This window comes from Scleropages formosus, chromosome 7, assembly GCF_900964775.1.
Source record: "Scleropages formosus chromosome 7, fSclFor1.1, whole genome shotgun sequence".
Classification (NCBI taxonomy): domain Eukaryota; kingdom Metazoa; phylum Chordata; class Actinopteri; order Osteoglossiformes; family Osteoglossidae; genus Scleropages; species Scleropages formosus.
Genome location: NC_041812.1, coordinates 27,287,510 through 27,307,323, shown reverse-complemented (window position 1 = coordinate 27,307,323; position 19,814 = coordinate 27,287,510). Strand labels below are relative to the sequence as shown.

The 19,814-nt window shown below is 42.1% G+C and overlaps 1 protein-coding gene across 7 annotated transcripts; it reads left to right on the top strand.

Moving 5' to 3' along the window:
• Positions 1 to 7,251: 7,251 nt before the first annotated feature.
• LOC108926255 (ubiquitin-conjugating enzyme E2 Q2-like) lies at positions 7,252 to 18,881 on the top strand. Of its 7 annotated transcripts, none has more exons than XR_003797829.1 (14): positions 7,252 to 7,865; positions 10,297 to 10,401; positions 11,746 to 11,868; positions 12,020 to 12,076; positions 12,169 to 12,312; positions 13,448 to 13,532; positions 13,802 to 13,862; positions 14,079 to 14,169; positions 14,275 to 14,333; positions 14,552 to 14,600; positions 14,687 to 14,782; positions 15,912 to 15,978; positions 16,289 to 16,787; positions 17,066 to 18,881. XR_003797829.1 is itself a non-coding variant. In XM_029253754.1 (14 exons), exons 1-13 carry the CDS (start codon positions 7,707 to 7,709, stop codon positions 16,318 to 16,320), a joined length of 1,128 nt encoding a protein of 375 aa, XP_029109587.1. In that variant the 5' UTR covers positions 7,252 to 7,706; the 3' UTR covers positions 16,321 to 16,362; positions 17,066 to 18,881. The 7 variants fall into 7 exon arrangements, 4 of the variants coding, with proteins under 4 accessions (XP_029109587.1, XP_029109586.1, XP_029109588.1 ...); XM_029253754.1 differs by having other exon boundaries at positions 16,289 to 16,362; XM_029253753.1 differs by having other exon boundaries at positions 16,289 to 16,362; positions 16,597 to 18,881.
• Positions 18,882 to 19,814: the final 933 nt, after the last annotated feature.

Below are 19,814 nucleotides of genomic sequence, written 5' to 3'. Positions count from 1 at the left end.
CTGCGTGGGACAAGCGGTTTCAGACAATGTGCGTGTGTGTGTCTTTGTTCTCCATAATGGATTTCTAATGGAACTAACAAAATGAAGCACTGTTTTTTTCCACTTATTCTTGATATATAAAATTAACTATAATAAATGAAGATGATGTTTATAAAACATCCCTGAATCTGACACTTTGGCCTCCTTTACAGGCTGCATCTCAGGGATGGTGGTGCCATCCAGGGGAAAGATCCTTTCCCATAGTGTTAGCTGTGGTCTGCTGAAAATGCAACCAGGGAGATGAAACATAAGATTCCCAGTGTCTCTGCTACACTGGTTTGATGGTACATTTCTAATTCGATTTGAGGGCTGTACGATATAAATATTAGACTGAAAACAAAAAGAATGTTTCTGATGATAGTGGTGACTGTGGATTAGGATTGAGAAGGTAAATGTTAATGATAGTAAAGTGCTTGATATGTCGTTGAAGTCCTGACTGAGATGCTATAATGCAATGACGGGTCCCTCAATGCTTTTTTGGTCTACAATGATGTTCCAGAGGATGTTTTATTGATCCATCTAAATGTAATGACCTGTTATGATGCCGTTTGCTTCGAGTTACTAAGAGCGTGGGCTGAGTGCCTGGATGAAACTTCCAGGAAACTGACAGTCTTGGAAAGCTAAATCCTAACTCAGATACAGGTGGAAACAGAATATTTTCCCATTGTTCTGTGTGACTCTTTGTATAGTTGAAACATAGGTTATCTTTGGACTATAAAACTTGAAAGCAACCCCTTCATTCCCACTCACGCATAAATATCAGTACCAACCAAAAATGTCCTCATCTTTCTAGGCATGCTGTCTGCACTTAAGGCACAAAAACGGGTGAGGAAAAAAAGCTGGTTCAGACATGGAGGAGATAGCAAAATTCCTGCATCATTTCAAACCCAATATATAATGAACGATAAATATATTTTCTGGAGTGACAAACTTATTGATGAACCGTACACAGCATTAAACAACTGAGTAACCCTGGGGAAAATTAGCTGACGAATACATTACTTAATAAAAAGCAATGATCAAGGTAAATAGTCCCCAAACCACAGGAACACAGACCCTGTCCCCACTTCCTGATGGACGGCTCACATCTGTCATCTCTGACTCCCCAGGAGAAGTGATGCAAAGTGACCCCTGACATCGCAACAGTTTCCTTGGACACGCATGTCTATTCACGTTGGACACCATTAGTTACTTTATACTGCGTGGGCCTGACATCACTATTTGCTTTGTGTAAAAGAGATTGTTTGCCTTGCTTGCTTTGTGGATCCTGCCAAGAACCTATCAGTTATTCAGTCAACTGGCCCTAGCTTGATTGGTCCAGTTTCATGAAGTTTAGTACCTTGTGTCTGCCTTGCCAAGCTTCAGCGTTTACAGTCAGTGATCAAATGCTTTTATTAAACTTTGCGATTGAGTCCACCGTCAGCCTTGTCTTCATGTTTTTTTCATGCATGACACTAATTTAACATGATTTCTGTGTTGTTCTTCTTCCACACTTCCTGTATTCTGCCAGGATTCCCTTGTCCCTTATCTGCTGGAAGCATGAAGTCAAGCTTTTGGACTTCAGATTAAACTAAAAATGTCTTCCAGCTGCACATTGCAGTGGGGTAACTTGTTCAAATACTCTCGTCAAGAGTACGATATCAGGGCTCTTGACAGAACTCGAGAAAACCTTCACATCCCAAGACTGTGCCCATAGAAAATTTGTGTTCTCATTTTTAGGAATGTGGGCTTAAAATTAAATTGCTTTTGTCTTCTTGGCTATTCCACACGAGCCGGATCTCCAGATCTCTAACCACTGATGTCCGACCAACTTGCCCTCTGTCTTATCCCATGATCACTGACAGCAGACATGTTGGCCGCACTGCCTCTGGACCTTTGGCACATGGCCAACCATTGCTTCTCCGCACAAGGAAAATGGACTGTGGTGGAAATCTGATTTGGCTATGCTTGACTTTGTTAGGACAAATGAGGAGAGGCTGTGCCTACCGGCCTGAAACAGGCTACAGAAACCCATTATCCAATTTGGTCTGCCCAGCACCCCCACTGCCCTCTTGCTGGGTTTGGAAAACACACCATGACACTCGTGACATACAGTTGAATCATCAGTGTCTGAAGCTTTAACATACACTCCCCTCCACTTTTGGCAGACACACTTTACCTGGGTCCAGACTACTTTTCTTACACACCACAGGTGATGTTAAACTGTTCAAGAGCAGGGTGAAGTGCTGTCACCCTGAATTTGTCAAGTCATCGGATGTCAATGAAAACTAAGTTATAAGCAGCAGCGAAACATCATCATTCAGTACCACACACACCAAATGTAATTACCGGGAGTGACTTCTCTCCAGATCACACTGTAAACATGGCGGCACAAATACATTTCATGATAGAAATGAATGCTGGGGAAAAGCTGGGCTGGTCACTTTGCCGTTGGCTGCAGAGCATGATGAGATGAGAATGAAGACTGTTCCACAAAACAGGGACCTTGAAGCTACACAGGACCCAAGGACATGCTACAGGGACATTATGGCAGCTCAGTTTCACTCTACACCATAAGGTTTGGGTTTTTTATTATCAGCTGGAAGTATCATTTGAAGAGGAAAAATTTTCATTCATGCAAATGTTAATGCTAGAAATTAAGGCGTCTGTGTATGATAAGTCCTATCGATAGAGAGCAATTTCATCCACATGAACGTAAATTCATTTTCTGTGCTCGTTTGTCCCTGCATAGTGCCCTATGCTGCTAGGATATGCTCTGGACTGCCATGACCCTGCCCATGATGGCGTGTTATCAACAGCAAATGACTGAGTGAGTGTCTCTCTATATCTATAGAGAGACTTGGATGGATGGACAAATGCATTTTCCATTAGATGCTTTACTGTAACTCCAGCAGCCACAAAAGAAATGTAATTTGCAAAAGAACAAACTGTCTTCATCCCCACTGACTCCAGCTGACTTGTGATGAAGAGATTTGAACGCTTTAAATGTCAGAGAGCACAGCCTCCACGTGTCAGCAGAACAGATTTTAGTCAGTATGATTGCCTTTGCAATACTGACCCAGCACAATGCAATTTTATGTTACGTGTCATGTTGCTTGTTCATTTGCTAGTTGAGTTCTCCTTGTGAAAACCTCTGCAGTGGAAAGAACTGGCCACACTTCATTTCCTTTGGTAAATTCAAGTCCAATCCATTTAGCAAAGGGAAATTAAATCCCAAGACAAATGATGATGAGCCGAGTCTGACCTATATTTCTAACAACACATAACTCACAGCTATGAATCTGGGGGGGCATGGTGGCGCAGTGGCCTTGGCCGGGTCCTGCTCTCTGGTGCTTCTGGGGTTCAAGCCCTGCTTGGGGTGCCTTGTGACAGACTGGCATCCCACCCTGTGTGTGTCCCGTCCTCCTTGGCCCCATGCCCTGAGCTGCCGGGCTAGGCTCTGGTTTGCTGGGACAAGCGGTTTCGGACAGTGTGTGTGTGTATGAGCCTATGAATCTGGCCTGAGCAGCATTGTGACCCCTTAGAACTGATTGAAACAACTTTCCAGATGTGAGTTTCAGCTCATTTACAGTCACCATTTGTAAATCTTTCCTTTCTCTTCCCAGTTGGTTTAATCGTCTGTGGGACTTTAACCTGCAACCTCCTCATTACAGGTTCAGTTCCTTAATCATGCAGCTGTTGCCACTTATAACTTGGCCTGCCTGACTTTGGCTCACAGAAACAAGCAGTGTTATATGATCTGACAGGTCTGTGCTATCCTGGTGTGCTTCACTGCACAAATGGCTCTCCTCTGGCAACTGGGGTGCCCCTCCACAAGGAGCTAGATTGTCTGCTGTCAAAGTCCGATATGCCGCATATCTGCTGTGTTAGATATTCTAATCTGAAGGAGGTGAATTCCTCACCGCTTGGTTCCGATCTCAACCTTCACACAACCGACAATGCAGGACCATGTGTTGCACATGCTGAATGATTTCCAGGAGGTTCCCTCTATATAAACATGTTTTACATTTGTTGATACTAGTGTCGGTGTATTTTACAACCTGGTGCTTGATTGTTTGGATACATTTCTAGGACAGGCTGGTTTATTTTATAGGGAATGTCAAAGCTCTGTGTTCACTGGAGCATCGGGCACAGTTTGTTAATCCAAATTTTGGTGTTGAAATCATACTGTAGTTCCACGTGCAGCAGTTACACCACTTACTGATAAAAACTGCAGAATGTCTTGTTTATTTACAGGGTTGTATTACATTGAGGGGGGTGCGGTGGCGCAGTGGGTTGGACCGGGTCCTGCTCTCCCGTGAGTCTGGGGTTCGAGTCCTGCCTGGGGTGCCTTGTGGCGGACTGGCGTCCCGTCCTGGGTGTGTCCCCTCCCCCTCTGGCCTTACGCCCTGTGTTGCCGGGTAGGCTCTGGTTCCCCGTGACCCCGTATGGGACAAGCTGTTCAGAAAGTGTGTGTGTGTGTGTGTGTGTGTGTGTGTGTGTGTGTGTGTGTTTTTAACAGTGTAATGTACTGTGCTTAGTTGCATTCAAAATGGTAAAGAGACATCTGCTGGTGAAACCAAAAACTACGCTATGACAATAATTTCACATCTTTATACAGTTTCTTTCCAATAAAGACATTAAAACAAGAATCAAAGAGTATGATGCATCCATCCTAGCATTTACAGTAACTGCTTGTCCTGCTCAGGCCCACGGGGGTCTGGAGCCTATCCTGGAATCACTGGATATGGGGATACACCCCTGACGGGACACCAGTCCATCACCAGGTAGTCACAGACACACACTCACTCACTCATCCATTCACACACTAAGGGCAATTCAGCATCAGCAATTCACCTGAATTGCATGTCTTTGGCCTGTGGCAGGAAACCAGTGCACCCAGAGGAAAGTGACACAAACATGGGGAGAACATGCCAACTCCACACAGAGCTACATTCCAACCTACACCAAACAGCTCATATGCTGTGAAGTGGCAGCACCACCAATTGTGCCACCCAAACATGATATAAACAATGTCAAATCTGCATTTAAGACTGTAATTTAGAATGATATGTAGCATACCTAAAATGACAAAAAATAAACATACCTCTTGTCCTTTACCTTTTTAAAATTAATATTTTAATTTTTCTTTAAAAACAATGTACAGTGAACATTTAACAAAGCATGTAATTGTATCCTTAAGTAACCCCCTTTCCTTGGCCCACCTTTCACTAATAAAACAAAGTACAACTTTTGGGGGAAAAAAGTTACACTCACGCACATATCCATATAAATCCAATTACATATACATTTACATTTATTTATTTTACACATGCTTTTCTCCAAAAATTCCCAATGGATACTATGTAGTGTTATCAGCCCACACAATATACAAACATGCTCACTTAAATACAAAGTTCTTCTCACATACTGTACTGTCTTTCCATATCTGTAAGGTCCTAGGCACAGAACCATTCATCTTCGCCAAGGTGAGTTCAACAATAAAAATGAAGCCAGTGTTCTAGTGATAAATTGTGTGGAGGGTTGCCTTTTAAAAGGGGCGCGGTGACGCAGTGGGTTGGACCACAGTCCTGCTCTCTGGTGGGTCTGGGGTTCGAGTCCTGCTTGGGGTGCCTTGTGGTGGACTGGCGTCCCGTCCTGGGTGTGTCCCCCTCTGGCCTTACGCCCTGTGTTGCTGGGTAGGCTCCGGTTCCCCGCGACCCCGTATGGGACAAGCGGTTCTGGAAATGTGTGTGTGTGTGGGTTGCCCTTTAATTTAATCATAGAGGCTAGACACTGCACTTAACTACACCTGGTTTGGAATACTAGTGTGCACTTCATTTTAAATGAATGAATGAATGAGTAAAACTTTATTAATCCCAGAGAAAAACTGCAGCAGTATCCAAAAATACACCAGTGGTACACAGAAACAATGCAGACATAATGCAGACACAGAGAAGAAAAAGAAAAGTTAAGTAAATGAATAAATCAGACAGATTTACACAAGAGGGTGGAGTGAAATCAGGTGGTGCAAAGTGTATTAAGATGGCACTCAGTGCCACTTAGTCATTAGGAGATCACCACCCTGGCAGCATGAGGGTTGAATGTAGAGCCTGACAACTGCCAGCAGAAATTTCCTCCAGGGGTGCTCTTTGGAGCACTGCCACTGGGATGGCCTGTTGCTGAAAGTGCTCCTCTGTTTGACCAAAGTGGAGGAAATGATTGTCCATGAAGTATTCTAGTTTATTTAGTGTTCATTTCCTCGACACCTCTGCCAGGGAGTCCATCCTCAAGCTAGCCTTCCTGATTCACTTGTTGATCTTGCTGGCATCCCATGTGTTAAATGTACTGCCCCAACATTACACTGGCAACAACTGACTGCTGGAACATCTCGAGCATAGGTCTGCATCCTCAAAAGGACTTCAGCCTTCTCAGAAGGAACAAGCGACTCTGCTATTTCTTCTATAGGGCCTCGGTGTTGCAGGTCTATTCTAGTCAATTGTCCAGGTGCACCCCAAGTTAAATTTACATTTATTCATTTAGCTGATGCTTTTCTCCAAAGCCGCTAACAATGTTGTTACAATTATTTACCCATTTATACAGCTAGGTAATTTTACTGGAGCAATTTTAGGGTCAGCACCTTACTCAAGGGTACTGCAGACAGAGGTGGGGATTGAACTATGAAACATGACTCCCAACAGTCATTGAACATGTCATCATGTCTTTTCAGGAACATTAATTTGCTTAGTAGAAATTTTAGTTTGTTATTAAAAAAATAAAAAATATTGCAGCTATGCATGTAGCGAAACAAGATAAATGGCAGTAGCCCATGGCATGTATCTTTTGTATTTGTAATGAGACAAAAGCATAATTATCCCTTAAACACAGGATAAAGGTTATTTTATGACAGTAAATTCTGGACGGTGTTTTATTCTTACTTGAGGCAAAGGGACAGGGAACCCACAGAAGGGCGGAGTAAATAAATGCAAGCCACACTAAGGTCCCAGAGATGTAAATGCGACACAAGTGTGGGAAATCACGTTCTCTTCCTCATTCTAGAGGTAACTTGCACAACTAGCTACGTTTTTAAAACGTTCGTCTAAACTTTTTACTGTACACCACATATCTGAAACAATTGTGCAACGGAACTTTGCTCACACCAACTGACACCCTCAGGCACCGGAAATTCGCACAACTCTCTGTGTCTCGCGGACGCACAGAGCATGCCGGGAGTCTGCGGGCTCGACGCCACCGCACACTGACGCCATCTTTAAACACCAGAAGGCTCCTCCGTTCAGCGTTAGAATCGCACGCTTTCCGTGCCTGTGTGTTTGAGTTGAATCGTCTTGGAGCACGTCTCCGGATAAATTAGCAGGAAAAACGACTCGACATTTCGACTGTTGTCTGAAATGGAACACAAGTGACTTGAATGGTCATAGGGCGACCAGTAACGTCAGAAGCGGAAGGCAGCGGCCGAGTGTGAAAAAAGGCGTTGTTGTTCACGTAGCTAGCTAGCTAGCTAGCTAGCTAGTTAGCTGTCCGGCCGAGCCGCAGCTTGGCGCCGACGGGACGACATACCGCCGCCCTCGCCAGACCTCTCCCCCACGTCCCGGGCCTTCCTGGCGGGTTTGCTGGCCGCAGCAGGTCCCCTCTTCTCCCCCCCCCGTCCCCTCGGAGATGAGCGGAAGATGTCGGTGTCGGGGCTGAAGGCCGAGCTCAAGTTCCTTGAGTCCATCTTCGACCCGAACCACGAGCGGTTCCGAATCATCGACTGGAAACCCGACGAGCTCAGCTGCCAGTTCAACGTGACGGGGGAGAAGCTGCTCATCATTCACTGCAACATCACGGTGAGGGGAGGGGGCTCCGGGGGGAAGAGGGGCCCTCCAGGAACGATCGGGGCTCACGGCAGCTGCAGGGTGGCGTTTCGGGCGTCGGGCAGCCCGGGCAAGCTTGCTCGCCGACCGCCTCACCTGTGTTAGCCGCGCACTTGCCTTCATACACATTTTTCTATACATTACATTCGCGCGCGCGAACAAAGTAACTTCTGCCCAACCCCTTCTCCATCATGCTGAACGAAAGCCTTAAAAATCAGAAAATGACCTCATGCCGGATATCACCTTTTTGAGGGACTTGATTTGTCACGTGCCATGAATCATATTATGGCCGGACCCGTGAATTCGGGTGTTAAAGTTGATCTGAGTTTAGAACAGTGTGGAAAGTCTGTTCTGATGATGGGGGCGGACGCAGCAGGTGTGTGTGTCGCAGGGCAGTGGCACGCTGTCGTGGTCTGGTTCTAGAGCGTTAATGTCACCATAGGAGATCCTTCTCCTCCTTGCCCCTGTGTCCAGCTGAAACTCGAACCCAAGGCCTGAAACACCTTCGTCGTCCATATGCCATATGTATGAAACATTTGTCAGTTGTTCATTTTTCTCTTCTTTCAAGAGTTTCCATTTTGATAATTTGTGGGGGTGTGTCCTACATTGCTGCTAATGGTGAAAGTGTGGAGAAACCTGGCGTATTTGAAGTTGTTCCTAGTGAACTTGAATGTACTTGGAGCATCCAGGAGAAAGAGTCCAGAACAGAGGGCAATAGGGCTCATCCATAAATGTGTGTGTGTACAGTGCTGTGTGAAAGTATGTGATGCTGTATATCCCTTAGTTTTACCACAAAATCATTAATAAGAAGCAATCTTTTTAATCTTACACAGTAAGTGTGTAATGACCAGATCCACATTACTTTAGAGGAAAGACTGTGTAGTGGAAAAACGGAGGCAGTGCAGGTGTAAACCGCAAGTTGCATTGGTTAAACCAAGTAGGTGCATAGAATCAGGTGTGTAAATGAATCCTTTATTAAATTTTCTAATCTTTTTAAGATTTAGATTGTATACATTTAAATATTTTAAAGAGTAATGACTGTCTCTGTAGGGTTCACATACTTTCAAGCAGCAGTGTATATTTGTCTTTGTCCAAGGAGATTTAGTATTAATCAGCTTTACATTGGCATACAGATATATACATACATATACATATACAGCAGGTTTTTATTACTCTTATCAGTCAAGCGTAAATACCTTTATCAAAGGTACTGCGACAGAAGGGAGAATCAGTCCGGGAATCTGTATATTATATAGAAACAACCTTAACCACTGTGTTGTCTGCTGGCTCAATGCCAGACTGTGAAACCCTCAGAGGTTTAATATTGTGACATGGACAACAAATAGGATAGTGATGTCTGAACTTGGGTGAAGTGCTCTTTTTTTTTTTTTTTTTTCCCCACCTTCGTATGTATTTCATAGTAACAAGAAATGTCATGACTCTGAGTAAATTTGCATAATTGCCCATACAACATTTCCATGGGAAAGCCTTGAAATGTTTTTCACGAATAGAAGTCAAATATGTGCTCCCAGTTTTGAGGAAATAGCCATGTTTCTTAATAACAAAAATGAATTATTGTTCATAGTTTTCTATAATAGTACAATGTGTTATTCTTTTTTTTGGTCTGTTAAGAAACATGTTGTTTGAAAACTGCCTATGGTGAAGTTGATTCTTATGTTTTCTGACTTAAATAGGACAGGCCAGGAGGTTCTGAAATATCCCTTTTTCTAACTGCACAATCTGAATCATCAGGTGCAGCTCACATTTTTTTTGTTTATGTATTTTGTACAATTCAGTTTATTTGGAGTGACAGTTAACGTGATATGGTTCATCAAGATTGAAAGGGTGCCAAAAAATAAAATTGATAGCGACGTGCATGAGGATACAGCATGGACACGTGCAGTATACAGATCACAATAGACCTGCCCACACCAAAACCTACACCTGCTGACAGTGATAATGTCTGTGCTATCTAACATGCACTCCTAGATACCATTAACAAATACCCAGTTGCTCTGACCTGCCCTGCTCGACAGTGAGAGAGCACCAAGACTGCTCTCATTCCCTTCTTGCTGACGCCTTGCAGAGCCTGAGAATTCCAGAATAAGTACGATCGGATCCAGAAATCCTGAGTCAGTGTCCTCTTGTCCCATGGACCAGTGCATTTGTCACATGGACATTTTTGGTCAGAAAGGTGGGGCTAATGCATACAAGCTGTCTAGCGGTTTCATATTCTGTGTAATATCTTTGTGGTAATACAGTATTGAAACATCCCAGCAGATGCTTTTTTTTTCTTTTTTTTTTTTTCTTTTTTCCCCCCCCCCACAAAAAGGTATCCAGCATTGTTCATATTATTGCGAAATTTCACTGTTGCTAGGCTAACTGTCTTGGCCTCACATTTCAGGAGTCATACCCCTCAACCCCTCCAATATGGTTTGTGGACTCTGATGATCCAAGCCTGACACAAGTGCTTGAGCGCCTAGAGGATGTGCGGAAAGGCAGCACTCTGGTAAGAGCAAAGTGTGGACTCTGATAGGTCCCTTCTGTGTTTGCATTTCAGTGGTCCTGTAGCAGCCTCTTATTGTTTTATCTTCCAGGAAAGTTTTGGACCCACTCCTCCATCTACTGTTCCTTTAAATTTGTTTTACACTGATTCCTGAAAATTCCTCAAAATATCGTTCAGATTAATGGCAGTGAAAGGGTTACTGAGTAATAATACACACTGGACTACTTGAAGCTTTTCATACCAGTTAGAGGTGTATGCTAATGGGAAATAGATTTCTTAGAGAGCCTGTTCTGACATTTTTAGGTTCTTAAATGTTTTACAGTTATTCACAAATTCTTCCTTTGAAACAAGTGCTTTAAATCACTCGTCAGATGAGTGCTTTTAAAGCGTATGTCAAACTTGCTGATAGTGACTTGCCTAATTGATATGTTTTATCCTTATGCGATAGTAGTTGGTTTGATTGCAATGGAAGTCATTTTATAATTATGGAATGGAGGAATATTCATACAAAAGCCTGTGGGTTTTACAATCATGCAGTGTTGCTGTTTTGGAAGGCGTTTTGAAAATAAGTATTTACTCAGCTGCCTTTGGGAGGGAACTTATGGGTTTGACAATAACTTCCCTAGTTTTCACACACATTTTCAGAACCGCTTGTCCCATATGGGGTCGCGGGGAACCGGAGCCTACCCAGCAACACAGGGCGTAAGGCCAGAGGAGGAGGGGACACACCCAGGACGGGACGCCAGTTCATTGTTTAAAAAAAAAAAAAATTGTATGTTATTTTAAACGTGTACTTTCTAAGTTCGGTCAGTCTTTAGGTAGTTGTAGTTCTTCTGAATTTCTTGTCCTGAAGAGTTCAACAGAGTTTCCTGTCATGAAAAAATTTCTTTTAAGTATTTTTAGGCTACTTTATAATCTATTTAATGAAAAGTAAAGCAGCCATTGTTTTGTTTTAAAGGGTGCATGTTTTACTGTGCACTGTATATGGTTCTGTGGCAGTCATGTTGTCTATAAATGAGAATGCCAAAGTACACACTGTCCTTTGGGGGATGGAGTATGCAGTGTGAGAAGCATGATTAGTAGACAGTTACATGTTGGCTACCATAGCACCTGCAAATTCAAGTTTAAAAGTGTTCTGTTCAGTTTCGGTGAAATAGTTAATTACCTTACAGGTGTTAGGGGCTTGGTTTCCCAGGTAGTTGTTCCTTGAGCAAGTAAAACAAAAAATTTTTGGTAAAAGATTTCTCTTTTGCCACATCGTAAAAGTTTATTGATTGGTACCTCTTGTCCATTGCTGTTTTTAGTACTTGACTTTGCAGTGTGCTTAGTAACATCCCCTCCCCTCAGCTCCTACAGCAGCTGAAGCGGCTCATCTGTGACCTGTGCCGGCTCTACAATCTGCCCCAGCACCCGGATGTCGAGATGCTGGACCAGCCCCTGCCGACAGGGCCTGTTAACCCAGATCGAAAGGTAAGCCCTGCTGTTTCCTTGTTTTACAGCAGAAATTTTCCTCTGATTATGGTCTGTGTTCTAACCGTAGCACATCCTTGTCCTCTCAGAAGTTGTTGCCAATAGATGTATACATCAGGCTCCAAGCTAACTGATCTCTTGCTTTATCCAGCATGTGCTACCTGATGAAGTGACATCTGAGGAAGAGGAGGAGGAAGAGATGGGAGAGGTCTTAATCTTTAAGTACTATGGTTTATATTTGTAGATGTTTGTATTTCTTCTTATTTCTACGTATTCCTTAATGTTTATTTGCTGTGGCAGCAGGATATAGAAGACCTGGACCACTATGAGATGAAAGAGGAGGAGCCTGTGGATGGAAAGAAGTCTGAAGACGATGGAATTGAGAAGGAGAACCTTGCCATCCTGGAGAAGATTCGCAAGAACCAGAGACAGGACCACTTGAATGTAAGTGCTTATTCGGTACATTTTTAGATGTTGTATGTCTGCTCAGTCTGTATGAGCTTGACATTTTTGCTTGAATGACACTAAACCACAGGGACCAAACTTACTTTGCACATCTGTTTTCTCTGTGCTAAATGAATGGTACTCTATCTAATTCAGAAGTCCTTGCTCAACTTGATGTATGAAAGCAATTATGAATGGCACTACGGTCCTGAAATGATTAAATAACTAGTAATAAGAATTTTTCATTGCTAACAAAATTTAAAATTGTCTTTAGAGAGTTTTTGGGGTATGGTCCTTTTTCCGGAGCATGAAATTGCATTGTACTTCTCCCAGACATGGAATCTCATCAGTGAAACGTAACCCACTAGTGGGCTGCTGTCGATGTTGCAAAAGGCACATCTCCTAGATGGTTCAACTCACAGATGGTGCTAAAAATATGCAACAACAGAGGAATGAAAGGACGATCCATATTGGTTGGTTTTTGACACTGAAATATCGCAGTGACTGAATCGAAGGAGTGCTGATGCAGAAACGTTCCCTGGAGTAAACCATTAATTGTCATTGAAATGTGGTAAATTCAGCCAGTTTGATCAGAGTAGGCACGATGGATTCTGACAGCTTGTTTGTATTCTGACTGCCATCCGTGTTATTTTAAATTGCTTTCTGCACCTTTGATTTCTTCTTGCTCAAGAGAAGTAGTGTGAACAGCTTACCAGTTTTAGAGAGTAAGGTTCACACAGGGGCTATTTCATTTATTCTCAGTAGTTCGTTAATGTGAAATATAGCATGAAACATCAGGTTATCAATACCTTGGTTGCAATCACAAAAATACCATTTATTGAATTAAAACTGTACTAACTCTTCTGACAGAAAAATGCTTCAACCGCTTTACACACATCTAGTTATGTGATGTTTTATTCTATGGTCAAGTTTTCTAAAATTCCTAGTATTTGTAATATTTCCATAAAACTTGTGCACTGCAGTGCCTTTATTAATCTAGCCCTAATGTGTGATGGAAATTAGAAAAGCAACTGTTTTGTTGTTTCATGTTTAGCCTTGAAATTAGAGCCCTCAACTCTTGTTTATGGGCAACAGAGTAATTGTATTAAGAATGCATGCATTAATTTGCTTTCAGGGAGCAGTGTCTGGTTCTGTTCAGGCCTCAGATCGTCTCATGAAGGAACTCAGGGAGATCTACAGATCACAGAGTTACAAGACAGGTGATGACCATAACTCCTTGATGACCAAGACTGAACCTTGCTTTTGTAGACCTGTAGATACCAGATGAACAAATTTACTTTATACTTTCTCAAGCAGAAGACTGCGTAAAAGTATTTTCTGAACTGGCCAAATGCTTCTAATAATTTTGTTTTAAATTGCAACAACTAGAAAAAAGTGTCAAACTCTTTAGGTTATAACCAACATCTGTAAAACCTGAATTCCACACAGCGGCCACTTCAGTTGAGTACATTGTGGTCTTTTAATACAGGAATCTACTCAGTGGAGCTTGTCAATGATAGCCTTTATGAATGGCATGTCAAGCTGAGGACGTAAGTACCTGTCAACACTGTCTATGTTTGTGTTACATTGAACATGCAAAGCCAAGTTAAATTGGTTTAGTTTAGCTTTTTCTGGGTTACCTAGCACAATGTAAAGCTTATCAGCCTGTTTTCCACTTTTTTTTTTTCTGTTCATGAGTTTAGCGAGTTTACAAACTTTAAAAATTATTTTCCTGACATAACATTGCTCATTTTCTTGCAAAACAGGGTAGACCCAGATAGCCCATTACACAGTGATTTGCAAGTTTTGAAGGAAAAAGAGGGCATGGACTACATTCTGCTCAATTTCTCATATAAAGTGAGTGTGAGTTGTTGTCTACGCCTTTGTATGTTGTGTCTACATGTTCGGTTGCATCAGCCGGCATTTGACTGCTTACCATGTTTTGTTTTTTGGAATCCACAGGACAATTTCCCATTTGACCCTCCATTTGTACGTGTGGTTTCACCTGTGCTTTCAGGAGGGTAAGTGTCAAGACACAAGATTAACTTCTGTGGGGGTTCTTATTGCGGGCTTGCACACATCTTACTCTACTTGCCCTTAAGGTGTTTTTCAACTGGCTATCCTGGGGGAGCCTTATGTTGTGGTCTGATGTATGAAAGTCTTCATTTTGGGATACTCATTTTGTACAACTATGCCCCATGGCAGTCCTTAATGGAAAGCTTTTATTCTGCATTTTCAGTTATGTCCTTGGAGGAGGTGCCCTCTGTATGGAGCTACTAACAAAACAGGTGTGTTCATGGTCCACCAGCCATGGCTTGTGACATGACAGGATGTGTGTGTGTGTCTATCTAATGTTTATTGTCTACTTTCTCAGGGTTGGAGCAGTGCCTATTCTATAGAGTCTGTCATTATGCAGATCAATGCCACCCTAGTAAAAGGAAAAGCTAGAGTGCAGTTTGGAGCCAATAAGGTAACCCATATCGGTTTCAGCTCCTGGTCTGTATGTATTTCGGTGTCATTATATATGTGCTGTTTGCTTGTCACTTGTCGTTTTGTACTATTTCTTTCCCACCCCTATTGTCAGGTTTTGCTGTTTTGGAATGGTCATTTATCTCTATACTTTAAAAACCATTTGTGTCATGAATTTAAGGTTCTAAGTAAATTTCAAAAACTAAATACCCTGTCCCTTTATTCAATACAAGAGACAAATAAACCATCGCACACATTTCTATTTATTCAGTCGCTTTTTAATTTTTTTTCTGTGATTTAATGACATTCAACTGTAGTGCTCCTGTGAGAACAGAGAAACTATATACAGCGTGTCCTCAATGTAAAAACAGTTTGGTCTTTGCATAATCAGATTTGTTCATAACCCCAAAGTCAATTTTACCACTAGATTGCAATGAGTAAAAGCTTGAGTAATAGACATTCCTCCATTTATTATAACAGATTAGCTTCTGTAAAAGCCACAAAGCTCTAATCAATTAAAAACTTAACTGCACCGCTTCCATTTGTTATCAATAACTCAATATCTGGTGCAGTGCTGCTGTGATCTGCTGTATCTTGGAAGCATATATGATGTGCAGCAGGGTATATGTAATGAGATAGTGGATATGATGCCACTGCTTGGCTGTTTATTTAAAAGTACAATGACAATTAAAACTACTTTAAAATTTAAATCTACCATACAGTATCCTGTTCATTGCATAAACGAGACTGGTGTTTGTCAGCTTTGGACCACTTTCAGCTGTCATCGACACAATGAATGTATCATAAGATGTACTTCTGTTTATAGATTATTTTGTCTATAAATCTTGGGTATGACTACTGTAAAATACTTTAACATGTCTTACAAAAAGTATAACATTTCAGCTATATTAAAACTTACTTTCGGTGATTTTAAAATGTATACACCCCTCTTGACTGCAGACTGTGTGTTGAATGCATTTTGCTGCCAACTAATGGTGACCTGCAGAAATGCAGGTCATTTTCACTGCACAGAAATTCATGACTTCAGTAGCCAGTGTACTTTGGTGTGGTGTTGTTGAGAGTTTGTGTATGGGTAGTCATAAAAGCTGCTTTTTGGTTTGTCTTTACAGAACCAGTACAATCTTGCCAGAGCACAGCAGTCATATAAATCCCTGGTGCAGATTCATGAAAAAAATGGTAATGGTTCCACGTGTTACAGTAATAGACTGGTTCTGATTAGTCAAGGATTAGTTGCTACCAGTAGCTTGTCCTTTGATTAGAGTTTCATACTTATTTAATGTTAATACAGTTTTAGTGTAGTATGAAATTATGGTCAGTACTTAAGTTAAAAGTTCTTAACTGAGAATGTTGGAGCTTAATTGCATCTGGATTTGAACTAGATAGTAGATCCACCTATGACAACTTTTCAGTGTTTCCTATGTTTTGTGCAGGTGGTGTCTTACTGCATTTATTTTTTTTTTTTTTTTTTTTAAATTGTTTCTTGCAGGCTGGTACACACCCCCTAAAGAGGATGGTTAAAATGTGAACCTCACTGTGTGCACTGGGACCACATGTGTTTGGGTCAGTTTTTTTCCCCCGACTATTTTCTTATTTTATTTTGGTTTTTTCTTCTTCCCTTCTTGGATTACTTCTTTATAAAGACAGTTACATAAACAAGTTTGTTCCAAATTGGCAATTGTGAGCAGACTCACTGACTTTTCCATCTGTAGCTGAACTGGCAAGTCTGTATCACCCCGACCCTCCCTTCTTCACTGCAACTCAACTTTAAAGTACTTTCACCTTTCTTCATTCTAGCCATCTCTCAAACAGCAGAACCACTTTGCAGGAGATGAACTTTCCAGATGTGGGTGGTGACTTGTATTAGCCCAGAGTCCCCTAGGCAGAATGCGATTTGAGAGGAGGGACAGCCAAATGCAAAGTCATCATAGCAGCCAAATACATATAAGAAAGGAGGTGGTGGGCTTGACTTCCAGTTTTTTCTAAAGGTGAGAACCTGGCCTTGTGTCATAACCAAAGCAGCCAGTTGTTGTTCTTGTTCTCCTTATTCCGTAAGGTAATTCTTCAGTCATGGTTCAGAATTTTAACATGGAAACCATGGAGATACTGCTACCATGGAAACCTTTAATGGTGTAAAGTGGCAGTGTTTCAGCGGTTTTTTTTTTCCCCCCCCCTTAATATTTTGCTATGTGGATAAGTATATCAACCTGAGACTAAAAAGGAATAACTTACTCTGAATTTTGACCGTCCTGCTTGCATAACCCAGTTTTAAAGATGAGCCATAAACAAAATGAGGAGGACAGCTGGAGGATGATTGCACATTCAAGCTGAGGACCTCAAGTTGAAACAGCAGAAGGAGGGACCATCAGCTCAGTTTCACAAGCTTTGTAGCATTTGGCTATCCAGGCAACAAGCTGAAAAAGACGAGACTGAATGGGTTTAACCGTTGATATAGCTGAATTTAACTCCATGTTTAACTTGTAAAAATGTATTTCTGAAAATGGTTTGATTTTAATGTATTGTTGTGTGGGTTTGGGATATTGGGCACAAACTGCATCCATTCACCCCTGAGTGTAGGTTTAAGTGGATAACTATCCTTACAGAATTGAAAACTTCCATGCTTTTTTATGTAAGCATTTTGACTTCATGTAAGGATTGCAAAAGTTTAGATGTTACTTGTACTGTTTTAGTGTGATCATGCTTCTGTGACAGTATTGAGAGCCCAAGTAATACCAATACCCCTCTCCTGCTTCATCAGATGCCATTGCAGTCGTAAGAAGCATGTCACAAATACAGAACTATATTTTACCATTGTCATAACTATAGCAATGTTGTAATCCTTCAGCATCTATAAACTGCTGCCTGTCATCCTGACTGCAGAAAATTCATCTTTCAGTTTTCCATGAAAATCTCATCCAGCTACAAAAAAATCCCCTCAGACTGCCATTACAGTTGCTTTAGTTCTCATGGACCCCACTGTGGGCAGCAGACACAGCTGCCATGTGCTTCAGGCCATCGTGCAGCTCAAGTACTGACAGGCCACCAAGTGGACAGTAAGACTGCTGCAAACCCCTGGGCTTGACCCAGACACAAAGCTTTGTGCACAAGAATTGTTTTGGGTCCCTGGTCCCACTCAAGGGAAGCAGTAGGGTCCCTGCAGATGCCTTACAAAGGATGTCACCCTTCTTTCCTGGAGAAGCCACTTCGAGAGAGAGGCCTCCTATCCCTTCTTCCTTGATTCTGTGGCATTTTGATGCCTCGTTCACACTCCACATGCTTCCCCGGTGTCTCTTGGTGAGGTCAAGGTTACAGCCGGGTGAACTTCTAACACTGGACTTCCTGAGTATCTCAAGAAACAGTGTCATGGCAAAGTGTGGTCTGGTATTGCCTGCCACATGAATGGACATGATTTAACATGTACTGGTCTCTCTGCCGTGGTTTTCAAAGACTGTAAACATGCCATAAGAATGGACTTTTCTTTCTGAAATGTTAATTTTGTAGTAGAAGCTGTAGAATGGCCCAAGTACTAACCAAACCTCTAGCAGACAGCTTTGTGAACACGTTTAATGGGTTGTGTGTCAAGTTTACAACCTCCTGGTGTGCTGGCATAACATACCTAAATTCCACTTAATAGCAAGACTTGCAATACATCATGTCTGATTCATGGTAAGGTGTAACTTGTTCTGTTTCATGTCCTTGTCTCTTCAATTGAACGAATTTCTGCTGGGTTTTTTGTTCATGCTTCTTGTATGTCCACTGATGGTGTATGAAAAGTGTGGCTCTGTGATGTTCATATGCTAATCCCTGTAGCTATTGGCGTTCATTACGCGGAAGACTGGGACTTCAGGCAAAGGCCGTGCTCCCAGCAAGGTCCTCTGTAGTGCCTTCCTGTGGTCTACAGAGGCAGTCTTGAACTGACAAAACTCAGGAATACAAACTGTAGATTTTGCAAGGGGTTGCCTCAAAAGTACACGCAAGATGCAATTTATACTCAGTGTCAAATATGATGTATGTTTTGCTCCAGTGCTATGGAGTTGGATTTCACTTCCTGTCTTGTAGTTGTGCAAGGTACTTTTTTTTTTTTTTTTCCCCCCCCCTCCACCTTCTTTGTCTGCCTCCCCCCCTTCCTTTTTTTTTTTTTTTTTTTTTGTTCTCTCAAACTTGTGTTTGGAAGAAGTGAATTGTATTGCTGGGAGTCAGAAAGCAGTTTGAGTGGGAATTGTCAGTTACACGAGGTATACGCATGTTTCACTAACCACCTGCCAGCTGGGAGTCCCACCAGGGAGTGAAATCTTGCCCTCAGCTGCTCACTTTCATTCTGGCTTTTGCTGATTGAGTTCTGTAAATTTTTTTTTTTTTTCCTTGTTACTGTTGCACAAAACATGAGCAATATGCTTATGGACACATGACGTGATTGTGTCCTGGAGGAATCTTTAGCAGTGGGACAATGGGGGAGGGGGGAATTGGTGTTACTGTTACTGGTGTTCACTGTTTGTAAATGTCTGAGAGCATGATATTGATATCCTTTGAAGTACTTACAGATGAGCACACTGACACGGGGGTTGTGTTGGTGAAAGTGTGACTGCGCACCCTTGACTCAGAAAATATTCAACGTACCTGTGGTGGTCTTGGTTTTCGGAGAAGATGGGTGGCTACCTGTCTGCATTTCTCAAACGAATACTACAAGAAGTTAATCATGGCTAGCAGTTTGCAGATTGTCACGATTTTGCTAGGTCACTGGATTTCTAAAAACTTAAACCTCTGCTCTTAAGCCAGAACGAGGAAATATTTCCCAGTAATTCCCCCCCCCTTCAAGACATGCTGTGATTGACAGCTTCACCTATCACTCACTCTTGGGATCTTACCCCCAGTTGGTGTTTCACAGTGGGTTCATGTATGGATTCAGTTTGATGCCGTCTTGTGGTGGGCAGGTTATGAAGTTATGCACTGTTCGCATGCTTTGATTCTCCTCCCCTTTTGCTCCCCCATTGCAAGAGTAATTTTGACCATGTACA